The sequence below is a fragment of the Augochlora pura genome, chromosome 3 (assembly GCF_028453695.1).
Source record: "Augochlora pura isolate Apur16 chromosome 3, APUR_v2.2.1, whole genome shotgun sequence".
Lineage (NCBI taxonomy): Eukaryota > Metazoa > Arthropoda > Insecta > Hymenoptera > Halictidae > Augochlora > Augochlora pura.
Window position 1 is genome coordinate 6,628,342 of NC_135774.1, and position 14,585 is coordinate 6,642,926.

At 41.4% G+C, this 14,585-nt stretch overlaps 1 protein-coding gene across 1 annotated transcript; it reads left to right on the forward strand.

Annotated features, from left to right (window-relative positions):
* The first annotated feature begins 11,515 nt into the window (after positions 1-11,515).
* Positions 11,516-11,992, forward strand: LOC144467622 (uncharacterized). The gene has a single exon (XM_078176511.1). The coding sequence runs from the start codon at positions 11,516-11,518 to the stop codon at positions 11,990-11,992; it is 477 nt and encodes a 158-aa protein (XP_078032637.1).
* The last annotated feature ends 2,593 nt before the right edge of the window (positions 11,993-14,585 follow it).

Consider the following 14,585-nt stretch of genomic DNA (forward strand, 5'->3'; position numbering starts at 1 on the left):
TAGTGCACTTGCACGCTGCAGAATCTGTGTTGAAGAAGGTGTGCGTCCACTTGTTCAGTGAAGCTCTGTGTGCCTGAACATGGAACCGGGGATACAGCCCATTGACCGTGGGGTATGGCACCCCACGATAGGCCATCCTCCTAGTGCGGACGATTTTAAATCTGTATTTTGTTCACCTCTTCCTGTAGTTGGGAGCAACTGCACTACATTGGATCAACTTCCCTACGCAATGGACAAACCAAAGGTGGCATATTCTAGATCTATCAACTTTACGGGATGGAACACCCAGTCTAGGATGTACCCCTTATCAATTACTGCAAAGGATGACATACTAAAGGAGTTATGCGACCAGGATGTCACAGAAGAACACCGTCCTGCAGACCAGAAGTTTCTCACAAAGAAAGAGGCTGTTACATATATGTCCGGTAAACCTGGCGTTTATTCCTCTAGAGAGCTGGACATGATTAGGACTGGAAAGATGTTCATGTCCAATGAACATGCGCTGGTAAAGACATCGACACTGGAAAAACGAATGGGTGAGGTTTATGTGCGGGCGCTATCTGGCCGAGTAGACGAGCCAACTTCCGTCTCCTCGTCCTATACCGACTTATCCGACATTGTACCCCAACTGCACAGTCCAACAGTGCTCAACACCAAGCTTGTCAGTTTTCAAGCCCCCATTCCACCATCCGGAGCCACAGACAAATCTTGGGGAGCCTCCGCTTCTAAAATCCCTATTCGTGCTGTCACTGTCATCGACACGCTGCACCAGTCTGAGGCTGCCAAGCAGCCAGCCTGGTCCGCTACTGCAACCACGTTGATTGGCAGGTTCAGTGTGCGTGATATGTTGAATAACACCTTGGCGCCGTCAGCCAGAGGAATGCAGGTGAGGGACATACCTGCCGTATCATATTTACTGAGTTCAGTTGGGAACACAAACGCTTCATGGATCGACACAGCCCCGTTATTGCGTGGCTTGTTGTTCGCTTACCCAGCTATGCCACAGGCCTTCATCTTAGATAAGGCTGTAGCCCACTTCATCCGTGGTGTGTATAGAACAGACCCGGGGAGCATGAAGCACCACTGGACCTCTTTAGACCTGAAAGACCGCGCCGCCATGAAGGTCAGGGTCATGTGTGTCACCTTACCCGCGTTTACTGACATTACGCGTGGTGCCGATGCTTTCTTTAACGGCAACGCCGATATAAAGTTTTTCCAGACAGAACAGATCGATTCCTCTTGGACCGCGATTCCCGTTACCTCTCATATGCTTGGGGTACCTTGGCTACTTCAATATATCATGATGTACTTGCCTTCTACTATATGGGCCGGACGTTCTAATTACACATGGAAGGCCTACTACAACCATTATCCGACCAAACAGTTTAAGAACAAGTTGGTATGCAATCTATCCGCCATACCAGCTTCCCACAGTGTGCACATCGGTGGGCACCTAAACATCATGATGGTGCTGACTGATGACACCTCCATGCACACTGCTACACACATACGTGTCGGAAATACAGTTTGTAAGGTCTACCCTGGCGATAGGAAGTCCCCAAACATGACAACAGACTTGGTACAGACCTAAATCAATGACATCACAGAGGTAGTTCTGTCACAAACAACGGATGACGGATACATGCGGGCAGCAAACAACATGCGTGCTGCTGTGGATGTGATAGGCAGGACTTTGTCTCAGGACGGAGCCATGCGGATGGCACTGACAATGGCAGCTGAACTTAGTTCCACCATGCCAGTGACTCCGTTCTTGGAGTATAACTCTACATCTCACACCTATGATAAGAACTTACTAGGAGGCTGGACTTTTGGTGGAGGTGAACTCGGCGATTCATCTGTGATCACCAAAGACGCATGGGAGGGGACGGAGACTGAAAGATCCACACGAATGACTGCACTATTCAATGGCTACAATTTCTCAGCCATTTCGCCCTGTTGTATGAGTCCTACCTCCTACCAGACTGCACGAGTCTTAGATTATTACGACGACAATAAATCGTATTCTTACTCAGTGGTAGCTTGGAGCAACAACAACGTCAGTGCCCTAAGTGTGGGGTACCGAGTACACACGGCTACATCTATATACCGTGTGCTGATTGGGCTTAACATGATGGAGCTGGAGGAATTCAGCTACTCAATAGAAAATCTAGGGGGCTTACAAACAACCATCACCATGCAGGCTCTCGCCCTATCCCTATCTTTGGGTCGCATGTTGTCAATGAACGGGTTCGGTCTTAGGATGTGGACTGGGATGGAAATGAGCCAACACCATCACGCAGCTTTTCCTTTCGCTAGTATCATCTCAGATCTCACATTCAACACAATAATACATATTGACCCTTTGCTCATATACGGGGTCGCAAGGCTAGAAGGAGACGTGGGAACATACTACAGTGCGGCCTCGTGGGAAGACGACACTTGGGGTAACACGCTTCCTATTCCATATTGGATGCTCTCCGCTTGGGCGCTGCACTATGCTGAGTCTCCCGCAAGGAGATTTGTGCAGATGTATGAGTCTATATCGCGAACCGAGTACAAGATGTTGACATGTGTGGAAGACGATACGTTGTCTGGACAACATCTCGCTTCTGGTACCCTAGATTTCAAGAGCATGGCTCCCGTGACTATATATATTCTTGGCGGGATGTACCAGGTTTATATGCCCATAGGGGTAGACCAGTGGTCTTACTTATCAAATCGTGTGTTTTCCACGATATCGCCTCAGTATCACCTAACATCATCTACTATGCTTTTGTCCATCAAGTACCACTTCGTCGAAACACGTAACCGTAACGTAATTCGCATCATCAACAACGCCATCCTGGGAACACAGGACGTGGGCCTGCCCCGTATTGAAGCCATCAGATACCCGGACCCTAAGCCTTTTTTATTGCAGGGCCGTCAACGTCCAAATACATCTACTACGGGGACGAAAGATGGCGCACCAAGCGTGACAGAGAGGAGGGACGTGACCGACAAGTCACAACCCTTGGTGCAACCGGATCCAGCTCCCAAGGTGACCCAACCATCCGAGGAGGCCATAGCGAACGCGCCTTCTTCGTTAAAAGGAGTGAACTCCTTGGCGAAGACGACAGAACTGGAATCACTGTCGGACGCGGACGTAGCAACTTCGCAAATTGGCAAATAGCACAAATGCCGCTATCTACGTTGTACACTAAGGTTATTAAAGCATGTGATCCTAAAATGGCGGGGGATGTCATGTTTAAGTTGTACAACGCCAGATTTACCGCTAAATTCTCACACGACCCTCTGCGATACTTTGGTTTGACCGGTGTGCCATCAGCTGGAACCTGGAATTCTATATCCCCTTTTCCGGGTAGGATGAGGCTTCCAGTTTTTCAGGGAGCTATATTACCTAGAGGTGCTTCTGTATACTCAGTTCGGTTCGACGCATGTCTACTTCATGACTTGTGGGCACTTGAAGATAGATATCTTGCTAACGTTGACGGACTAGAGAATATGGTACGTTATCGTCTAGAGCCCCCTAAGTGGTTCCCTTTTAGGGAATCATCTTTTGCTGCTCCATTATTCTTATATTATAGAGCGCTCAAGTCTGCAGGTCAACCACGTATCGCACGTTCCATCACGGGAATTTTGACAACCATATGGAAAAAGTTCGTGAAAAGAAGAATACCCATAACGTTCTGTGATGATTTTTTAAGGAAACACCTCAATGTGATATCAAAGTGGGCATTTCCAAAGGTGTTTACCGATGGCCCAGCTTACCAGCTACTGTGTGCCCTCGAACAGACAGGAGGCAAGGCTCCTTGGGAAAAGAAAGATGTCATAGACAACATCACTGACTGGGTATCTGGAAAAGATGAAGCTAACTTCACCATTATGAAGCCTTATGTCGACCAGCTCTTCAACATGTGGTCACATGGCGTCGAATCTTCCGAGTATCTTAGATTCAGGGACTACTGTAATGATCCCCTTAGGTGGGGTACTTCGGGGGGTGCAAAGAAGTCCGAACTTATGGGAGAAGGTTACAGAACTAAATGGGCTTGGGCATTTTCTCGGATGTTTAACAAAGAGGGAAACGACTTAAAAACCGATTATGACCTTTATTCAGAAGCACTGTCGGAGCCTCCAGTATGTAAGGTGGCACTAAAGGAGGAACCAAAGAAGACGCGAGCCATTATATCAACCACTATGGCATCCTATATGCGACAGTCATATCTATTGTATCGTTGGGGTAGGTATCCCGGTGAGTCTCCGATATCATCGGCTGGGTGGTTGAACCGATTTCAGGATAGACAGTACGACTGGTATGCATGCATAGACGCAGAAAAATTCGACCAATCTGTACCCTTGGAGGCTGTAGAATACATAGTGACCAAGCTGGGTGACATAGATGACGAGACTCGTGAGATAGCCAGAGACGAGGTGAAGCACATGAGAGAATTGAAGATCGAGTGGGGAGGTATAACTTGGCCCTACAAAGGTGGACTGTTATCAGGTATGAGAATAACGTCTGTAGTGGGTACCATCATTAGTGCTGCTGCGTGTATGTACGTCGTTGACAACATTCGCAGTTCTCTAGCATATCCTCCTACTGTGTGTTCTATGGGAGACGATGGTGTGATAGCAGGGTTTGGACCATTGCCCGACAAGAAACTGATTTTGGATATGTATGCATCTACAGGGTTGAAAGCTAACATCAGAAAGACAGTGCTAAGTAACGTTGGTGACTACTTGCGAGGGGTGTATGCCCCCCGAGGGGTGTGTCACTATCCTACCGTAACAGTAGGCACTCTGTCATATTCCAACCCTTGGCTACAAACATTCCAGTTTGAGTCGGAGAGAGATCAAACTCTAGCCTGGATGACCCTTTATAGTAGGCTATTGCCACACTGTACTCAACCCGTCAGGCTCAGTGCCTTCATCATGATGAATTGTGCTGCCAGTTTGAGGAAAAGGAGCATGGTCAAGGGAAATTTAATCGATTGGCTGTGTACCCCAGTTAGCGCAGGAGGCGGCGGGTGCATGGAGTGGTCCGCTCCTCAAAGATGGTCCGAGTTAGTTCACGACTATCGAACTACAGGGGATGCTCCTTATCTGTTCTCCTTTTTTAATATCATCCCGCGTAGTCAAATCAAAGTTGTTTCTTCTACAAAACGTATCAAACCTATAGACATGGTAAATACACTAAAGCTCGTTAATGCGTTTAAGCGATTTTCTCCAGATTCACACATTTCCATTCCGGCCAATGTTAACAAGTCTAAAGTAATATTTACTTGGTTTTTGAATAACTTGAATATAACGTGGTTACAACGCAATCTCAAAGTAAAGTTTCCAAGATACTTGAGGGTACATCGCAAACACAGTGTTTTTGAATATTTGATGGGACTTTCCGGTGAGGCCACCGGCATCACAACCGTACAAACCACCTTGGGAGGCATTGCCCCAAGCTCCAAGGTGGTGAAGACTATCACGCAATATCTAGTGAGTAACAGGAGTCTATCCTACGTTTCCAACTTAGGTTCTGTGGCCACTTTATACGCTCTAGAGCGGTTTAAAGGTGTGCTGGCTGTGGCTGGAACGTGGTGATATAATATATTCGGTAGTAGGTGAAATTCCTTCATCCGGCTCGAAGGACCAAATGTTGGGGCGTCACGGCGTCGATCAGTAATAGCGACGAACTATGACGCTATAGAAGTGGACTGTATTAAAATGTGGACTTGGAATTTCACTCACTTTATTATTTAGCTTACTATAATACACTTTTGCTCTCAGGTTTAGAATTCTACACTAATTCGTGATCTATGTTCTACTCGTTTCTGTGGTCTAAAATGCGTCTGTAGTCGAAATGTGTCTGTAGTCGAAATGTGTCTGTTATTTTGACGTCGTACGAGCTTTTAGGAAAGCTCGGTCCAGGAAGAAGTTGGTGGAAGTGGTAACAAATCCAAAAGGTGGGGATCGGAAGAAACTCTATGGTAGGGGTTGGTTTTGGCAACGATTGACAGGGATTTCCTCCAGGTTTGAATGAAGCGTAAAAATACATAGCTGCTCGCGGAACGGTCGCGAGCCTGCCTTGGGCCTTCAGGCCTCTGTCCGCGGAGCCCCTTTGGAAACCCCCGAGTTTTATGATGCCAGCGTTCGCTATTGAGACCGAAAACAGGAGATTGTAAACCGATTACCATGCGTCGCGCGAAATACTAAAATTACTTGATGGTTCGGTTCCTCAAAAATAGCATTTTACCATTACTAGCATCATAAACTATAATTTGTCTTCATTGTTTGAAGATCGTCCTTGGGACCCTGTGTCCAGGACTCAACAGTTCGATGGCACATAGTCTGGCTGATCAGCAGTTCCGCTCATATGAAGACATCAAAAAATGGCTTGATTCGTGGATAGCTTCAAAAGATGAAAACTATTATCGCAACGGTATTCGAGCTCTGCCAGAAAGATGGGCAAAAGTTGTAGCTAGCGATGGGCAATACTTTAAATGAATCATTTGTAACAATTTTTTCACAATAAAGTTGCGTTTTCATAAAAAAAACAACGAGAACTTAGTTGTAGTCCTAATAACGGGAAGAAAGATGTGAATTACAACATTCCAAAAACAATTGATAGATGCTCTCACACGACATTCGCCTAAGGAAACCCCAAATAGGGCCGATACAAGTAGACGTATTCACAAATTTCATGAGAAGGTAATATGAAGGTAAGATACTGTAATATGTGCGAATCACAGCCACATCTTTGTTTAAAATGTTTTAATAAACTTCATTAAATATCAGCATAAATTTCTTAATTGACATTAATAATTTAATCCTTTCCAATGCAGGTCTCATGCACTGATGTCGATCAAAGGAGAAGTTCACTGTCAGTCCCTAGAATCCACGTCGTCTAAACAAAAAGTCGATTCTCAGTCCCCAGGGATTGACGCCGCCTGAACGGAAAGTTCACGTGACGTGGCACACAATGTGTTAAAGGAACGAATGGAGAATTATACCTACAGCTTGTTACTAGAAATCTCCAGCACGAGTCTGATTCGTTAAAATGCGGCAAGGGGTTAACAATCCCAGGCCCCTTTTAAGTTACCCAAGTCACTTTCCTTATATTCCAAGTTTCGTTCCTAGTCTCAATAAATGCAAAATTATTCTGACTAAATTAAAACAATTTTGTAGATTCGTGAACTAGAAATTGTTGCTTAAATGTACAGTAAAGTGCTTTTAAATTCATGCACTTTTCTATGATACGACAGCAAGCAACACAGATCGGGTAAATGGAGTCTGTACAAATCTGGAAAACTAGATTAATGATGTCCGTTCTATCATTCTTGAATTTCTTGAATATCGCCTTTCTGCGTAGAAACATCAGCGAGATAATTACCGAGAATTGTTGGATTTAACGATTATCTTGCAAGGCAGCATTTCTAAAAACGTGATATCATTTCGTATACCAGAAGTTGTAAGTCATGTTCAGTGGATGACAGGCCATTTCTTTGCTTTTCTTTGTGCAATTAAATTACGTTATCATGCTTGCCTACTCATGCATCAATTGATAAGTCATCAGAATGCGATGGTTTATTGAATCTCTTCTGATCGTTATTGTTTTTGTTGAATTGATTCGTGTTAGTTACCTGAAATATCTTAAATGAAAAGGACGTATTTTATACCTTTGTTTAAATAATTAAAGTTCTGATTAAAGTTCAATTTATAGTTCTAATAGTGTTTAATAATTAATTATTCCCATAACAAATTCATAATTCTAATATTTATCTTGTTACATAATAGCAAAATATATTTAGATGTTACATAAATGCAAAATATATACTTCATAATAATTGGTCTATATAGAATTAAGATGAAAAGATGGCTTCTTGTATGCGCAAATACGTTTTGAAAGAGAAAACTCAACGTTTACTTTTTCTTATGGAGACTTTTACCTTTGTTATTTATATAATTTTAAACGAGTAAAGAAAAATTAGTGTCATTGTTTTGTTCTCTGTTTCATCCTTAGTATACTGCTTTTTGAATCATGTAAATATTGTTTCCCGTTTGGTTTTTATGATTATTTTCCCAAACCCTAGTCAAACTGTGAAATTCGGCCGGTTATTCTCGCATAGGCACCTCTTTTTCGTCCGACACTAAAAGGGTTAAAAAATAAACCGCTATGCCAATAATTATAAGACTCACTGTATGTATATGTATTAATACCTGATAATTTAGAAAGAATTAAAAAAAAAAGTATTTGTTCTACAGGCAACTGAAATCTCCAACGCAACTGAATGCAAGAAAAGATTTTATTGTTGGTACATATTGTTATCAAAAGCACTATCTTCATATAGTCTGGCATACTGCAGTTGCAATGTTTTTAGTATCTGTCGTCAATATTCTCCGAAATACGATGCAAGGCTTCCGCGTGATCCGTACTATGTATAATGACGGGAACTTCTAGTTTTATTGACTATAGCAATTAGTAAAATCCTTATCGTTATAGAGTCAATAGTCGATGAAATATCGCGACCATAATGCTTTACGAATGTATGTATACATACATATCCGTGCACGTTGTTTGCTTTGTTTTAATTTTCAACTGGGTACCCATCTAACAACAACATACCATCAGAAACTCTAACCCATATACAGAAAAGAAAACGAATTGAGACAAACGATTAAAGAGGAATGTAAAAATTCATCTTCCCCACGACTAGGCACATTCAAAGATAACTTCTTCAAACGGAGCTTATGTCACACTCTCCCAAGACATGATCAGGTCGTGGTTTCAAGGATAATACTAGGCATACAAGACTTAACCACCGATACCTCCTCAACAAAGAAAAATCACCAACCCGTGAATCATGTAACACTCCCCTGACAGTTGAGCACATCATCTTACACTGAAGAACTCAACGCAGGGAAAGACAATACTACTACAGTATCTCTGGAAGACACACTGAAGAACAAAGAAGCAATTGAGAACCTACTGCATTATGTGAAACAGTCCTAACTGTACAAGAAACTTTAAATCTGTTTTGAGTCGCTAATAGCCCGTCTGGTGGTTGATGCGACTTTAAACACAAAATAAAAAAAAAATATTTTATTTTCGAAACTATATGTATGATCTAGAATGAAATATCTATTTATTATTTGCCATTTGTAATACTATTTTACCAAGTTTTCGTTGCATACCAGTTTATAGATAGTGCCTTTGTTACAGTGTCGTAATGTCTGATGCAAACTGAAATATCAGTTGTCTACGGTGTGGAGATTAGTAGTAAAAAAACACCTCAATCAAAAATCATTGCATGTATTTGAATATTTACATAAATCAAATATGGAGGATACCGTTATATTGACAAAAAAACGATAAACATTTCCAACAATTTTTAAACGAATAAAGAACCTCTTGATGAAAGATTAGTGTTTATCTCTTAATATCTTCAGACGTAAACGTAAGTGAGATAATATGCAAATATACACGTATTCTACGTATATATAATATCGATTTATTCGAAAAAAATAGATCCATACGAAGAGATGTTACGCCACATTTTCAATTTATTTATTAACGTGGATTCACCCCTCTTTCTGCTTGCTCATCTATTTGTTATAACAACACAAGTTTTGCGTTAATTCAAACTTTATAATTAAAAGATATCAAATCAAACATAGTAACATAGAGGCAATAAGAAACATTATAACTGGAGAAGAAAATTAGATATGAAAAAGCAGTGCTTAAGGTCTAATTTCTTGGTATACAATAAGTGAACAATGAGAATAGTACGTTTCTTATTATGACACTTCTTGTTATTATAGCAGCTGATATAGATGGTATCAGATCATACCAACTATTGAAAGTTGCCAATCACCCTACGTTGCTTTTAAATGTGTATATTCATCTTCATTGTATTCTTATCTGCAACGTATAAAATAGATATAGTATCAGCTACAGTCCTGGTCAAAAAGATTTAATATCTTGGAAACTATACGAAATTTCTCAAATGTAAATTGCAGTACGTAAAGCTCGTAACGCGAAAGGAAGCAATATATAGTTCGCCGAAAAAATATGTAAACATGTAAATAATAATGAAATAATGGCACGCTTGAATTTTCTGTTGCCATTAGTCAGTGACTTATAAGTTCTTGAGTAATTATTGATAAGTGTTATACGATACGCGATCGGACAACGATTTGGATCGCAGAAATAAATTACAGGAGACTGAGATTTGAAAAGTCATTTATCTAAAGAATCAAATTTTTCAAAGAAGCAGAAAAGTTATCTATAGTTTGTTAGATGACCCGGCAAATTGTTTGGGTCAAAATTGGTTACGGAGTCAAAGATTTTACAATATTGTGTGAAGAATAAAAATAATGAAAAATCAATATATATAATTTAATGTTTCAACAAATACACAAACATGCATGTTAGCGCAACGTATCTTTTTAAGAAAATTCGGGATAAGGACGACCGAACGATGGTCGGCCGTCGATGGATTTATGGCAGGGTTCAAGGATGCGCGTGACCCAGAGGGTAAGCGTGACTAAACAGTCCTGGCGATATGCGACGCGACGGCTGATGACCGCAGTGGGTCTCCCAGCTGTCGAGTGTCGAGCCATTGACTGTTTATGGAAAATGTGTTTAGAAAAGCCAAACAAACGTCGTTGCATTGCCAAAGAATGAAACTCTGTTCTTGAAGGATCTGGCCACGGAGTGGGGAAAGCACATTTGCTTTTTGGTAAGAGGACTGTGTTGGATCGCACGACACTTACCCCAGAACATTGGAAAAGAGGAGTCGTCTCGACTAATTAGCTTAATCTTTCTAACATGCAGATAGGATCACAAAAGAAAATTTTGTCTTTCAGAATTACAATGTTCCCGTGCATCAAACTAATGTAATGTATGCTCGCGTGTAAAAACATATTTTACGAACTAAAAAGTACAGTTTTCATCTTCTCTCGACTTAAATATAATAGAAAATTGTCGGGGTACATTAACACATGTCGTATATAAGGATGCAACACAACATAAGAGTATTCATGACTTAAAATAATCCATTATAAAACGATGGGACAACTTATACCAAGAAACAATAAAAAACTTGTACAAATCATTATCAAACCAAATGATTGATGTTATTGAAGGAAATTTATTTTTTTGTAAAATGGCTGATCAGTTATGTTATGCAGTGCAAAAACTCAATGGTCAAAATTACTGAATATGGATCTAAAGGGTGTCCCAAAAGTCACGCAAGATTTGAATTTGGCGCCATTTGTGCGGTAAAGTGTTGCCAACCAAAAAAAAATACAGAATGACAGCTGACAGTTCAGGGTTATTAAAGATGGAGCGCTACACAAAAGAACAACGCATTTTTATTGTTGAGCAATATTTTTCAAATAATGAAAGTTTCGCAGCAACAGTTCGCAACAACATGAGGCTCATTTTCATCTTGATGGCTTTGTTAATCGACAAAATTGTCGCATTTGGGGTTCAGAAAATCCACAAGTGATTGTTGAAAAACAAATGCATCCACAACGTGTAACTGTTTGGTGCGGATTTTGGGTCGGAGGCATCATCGGACCATTCTTCTTCGAAAATGCAGCTGGTCAGGCAATAACGGTTAATGTTGCTCGCTATCGCGACATGATAATCCAGTTTTTTGTGCCAAAATTGCAAGATATGGATGTGGACGGCATGTGGTTTCAACAAGACGGTGCCACATGCCATAGAGCCCGAGAAACAATTCAATTACTGCATGAGTCATTTCCTGGTCGTGTAATTTCCCGTTTTGGTGATCAGAATTGGCCGCCCAGATCATGCGATTTAACGCCGTTAGATTTTTTTCTTTGGGGTTTTTTAAAGTCTAAGGTTTATATCAACAAGCCCACGACCACCCACGCCTTGAAGGAAGAAATTGAGCGCTGTATCAACGAAATTCAGCCACATCTATGCAAAACAATCATAGAAAATTTCAACAAAAGAGTGCGTATGTGTCAGTAAAGTCTTGGAGGCCATTTACCCGATATGCTATTCCATACATAACCCTATACTGTATACTATATAAATCAATAAAAAATTTAGAATTTTTAATTATAAATCTGTGTTTTCTATCCAAATTACTTCTTGCGTGACTTTTGGGACACCCTTTATAAGGTTGTTACGTACGGACCCGTTCATACCGCGTTATTTTTCAAACTCTGTATCCCTCGAAATTCTTATCCCCCCTGCAGCGAGTGTTAGGCGGCGACCAGCGCTTCTCGCCATGGATACCACAAGGTCGCCACGAAACCACATAGGGATAGAAAAAACCACGTAGACGCATTCCTCACCCCCATATTCCACCGAATTTCGGGGTATAAAAGGGGCACGTTTTCTTCCCTCACCGGGCAGTACGCAACCAAAGTCGGCAGGGTATTGATTACGTATAATTCTCGTCAAAACTGTCAGGCTGTACGAACCCCCGCATTTCTCAATGCGTGAAAACCGAGAATACGAGACTTAGGTGCCGCGTTACACTTTCACATTTCAACATTTGTAATAGACTCAGTTCTCTGTGGAATATACTTCAGTATTTTTATATTGAAACTTAGAGTCAAGTTTATTCATCATCCACATCCTTTTTCTCCCAGTAGCTAGTATCACAAACCACCCCGGTGCATCTTTGCTGCTCGAGGTGCACCATTTAGAAACAATACGAAGCCAAGGACAAGTACAATTCCTATCCCCTCTCGTAGCACCCGCCGGTGAAATAAACGGCGGCTCATCTACGAGTTACCTTCCTGTGGGTCCCGACGGTGAGATAAACGTCGGCTCGTCCACAATTCGATCATTTCACCTTTATATAACCACAAACGAAACCTCGGTCAAGCATCCAATTGCCGGACCATTTCCAACCTTGCCCTCGGCTCGTTAACAAGGTGAAGTTTTAATACTTCCTTTATAATTACGAATCGGTTTTTTAAATGCTTTTTTCGTAAATAAAATAAGATACTTGGTATCATTTTAATTGGAAAAATCTGACCAATATATTAAACAAATTTTCATGTACAAAAAATTGGAAATAAGGAAGTTAAGTAATCGTTTTTATGCTAGCATTACAATGTATTCATAACAATCTACACCGGCATGCGGCGGCTGCCTTTCCAGGTAGTTTCGTTCGCCCCAAGTCTCGTTCCACCTCTCTCTTTTATAAGATGTCCCCAACTACAAAGGCGAACCGCAAGGATCGAATGACCGTGCCTTCGTATTCAGTTCGTGACGACTTTCGATTCCTACTCTGAGCCATTCATCGAACCATTACTGTACCTCCAACTAAACTGTCGCTAGTATAGGCGCCAGTGTGTACATGGATGAAGTTTTCGTTTTTCTTAAGCGTCGGTGTTTCTTCCTCCAGGTTTATAAGAGAAACTGCTGTGCTGCCTTGTAGCCATACATCTTTCCGTTCCACGGGTTTCGTGTAATTTCTTAGGATGTTCAAATAATGGCTTCCAAAGTCTAGAATGAGTTTAGTTAAATTTATTATAATTTCTGCTGCATATACTTGCTCCCTTATTGTTGACATGGTCTTAACTGCTTGCATTTGTGTGGTTTCTGTAGTGGCCACACATCCGGTTTGCAGGTGGATTAAACCTGCATTGTGTATTTAATCTAGCCTAGCAGCCATAATAAAGCCACGTTTGTCTAGATTCTAGGGGCTCCCAGATTTCTTCCGTGGTAAGTGACATTTGTGTGTCGCACTTTTCCCATGTACTCGGTTTAGGGTTCTGAAGTAGTTCTGCTTCACAAATTGGTCGGGTATCTATATTGTGCATGGGCAGTGTTGCCTTACAAATATACTGTTTATAATGCTGGAAACACTTTTGAATATATATTGTATCAGGCAGGATATAGTTGGTTTTTGTCATAGAGGTGGCCAAGAAGGGTATGACTGGCTTTTCATAGATGGTAATCTGATCAGTGCCATGAGTTTGAGTGAAAGCCTTGGGATGTATCTTGTACAAATGAAAGAATTCAGCATCTAGTAACGGTACGATTAACTGGAATAGAATTCTTCCATTGGAGTATGCTAATTTTAGCCCGGTTATTCCGTCGGTTTGTTGGGAAAACAGTTCGGCTGGTTTCAATGGAAATTCATAGCTGGTGGTGTTTTAACCTTATGAGTGGCGGACAAAAGTTGTTTGGACGATAATAAGGTCGGGTGCAGAAGTCCTTGCCTGGCGAAAAGAATTGCATCCACCATGATAATTACGTCTGATCGATAATTTTCTGTGGCGAGATCCAGAGTTTGTAATGAATTTCATACCAGAGTGTTTAACCGGGTTTGCTTACTGCTTTCTGAGTTTCTTGAAGTGACTCAGCTATTAATTCTGACTTTTGGTATAGCACCTGGATTTGTGGCGTGAGGTTTTGATATTTGTTGTGCATGCTATTGAACTCGGATCTTACTATGTGGGTTTCGTTTGCCATAACCTCGACCAGATCATTCTTTTGCGAGTATATAGAGTGTCCAAGGCCTCGTTGTAGCATTTCTCGGCCTCCTCTGTCAACGTCCCAAACAAGACCTTGCTGATTGTGCCTGTTTGGGACCGAACGA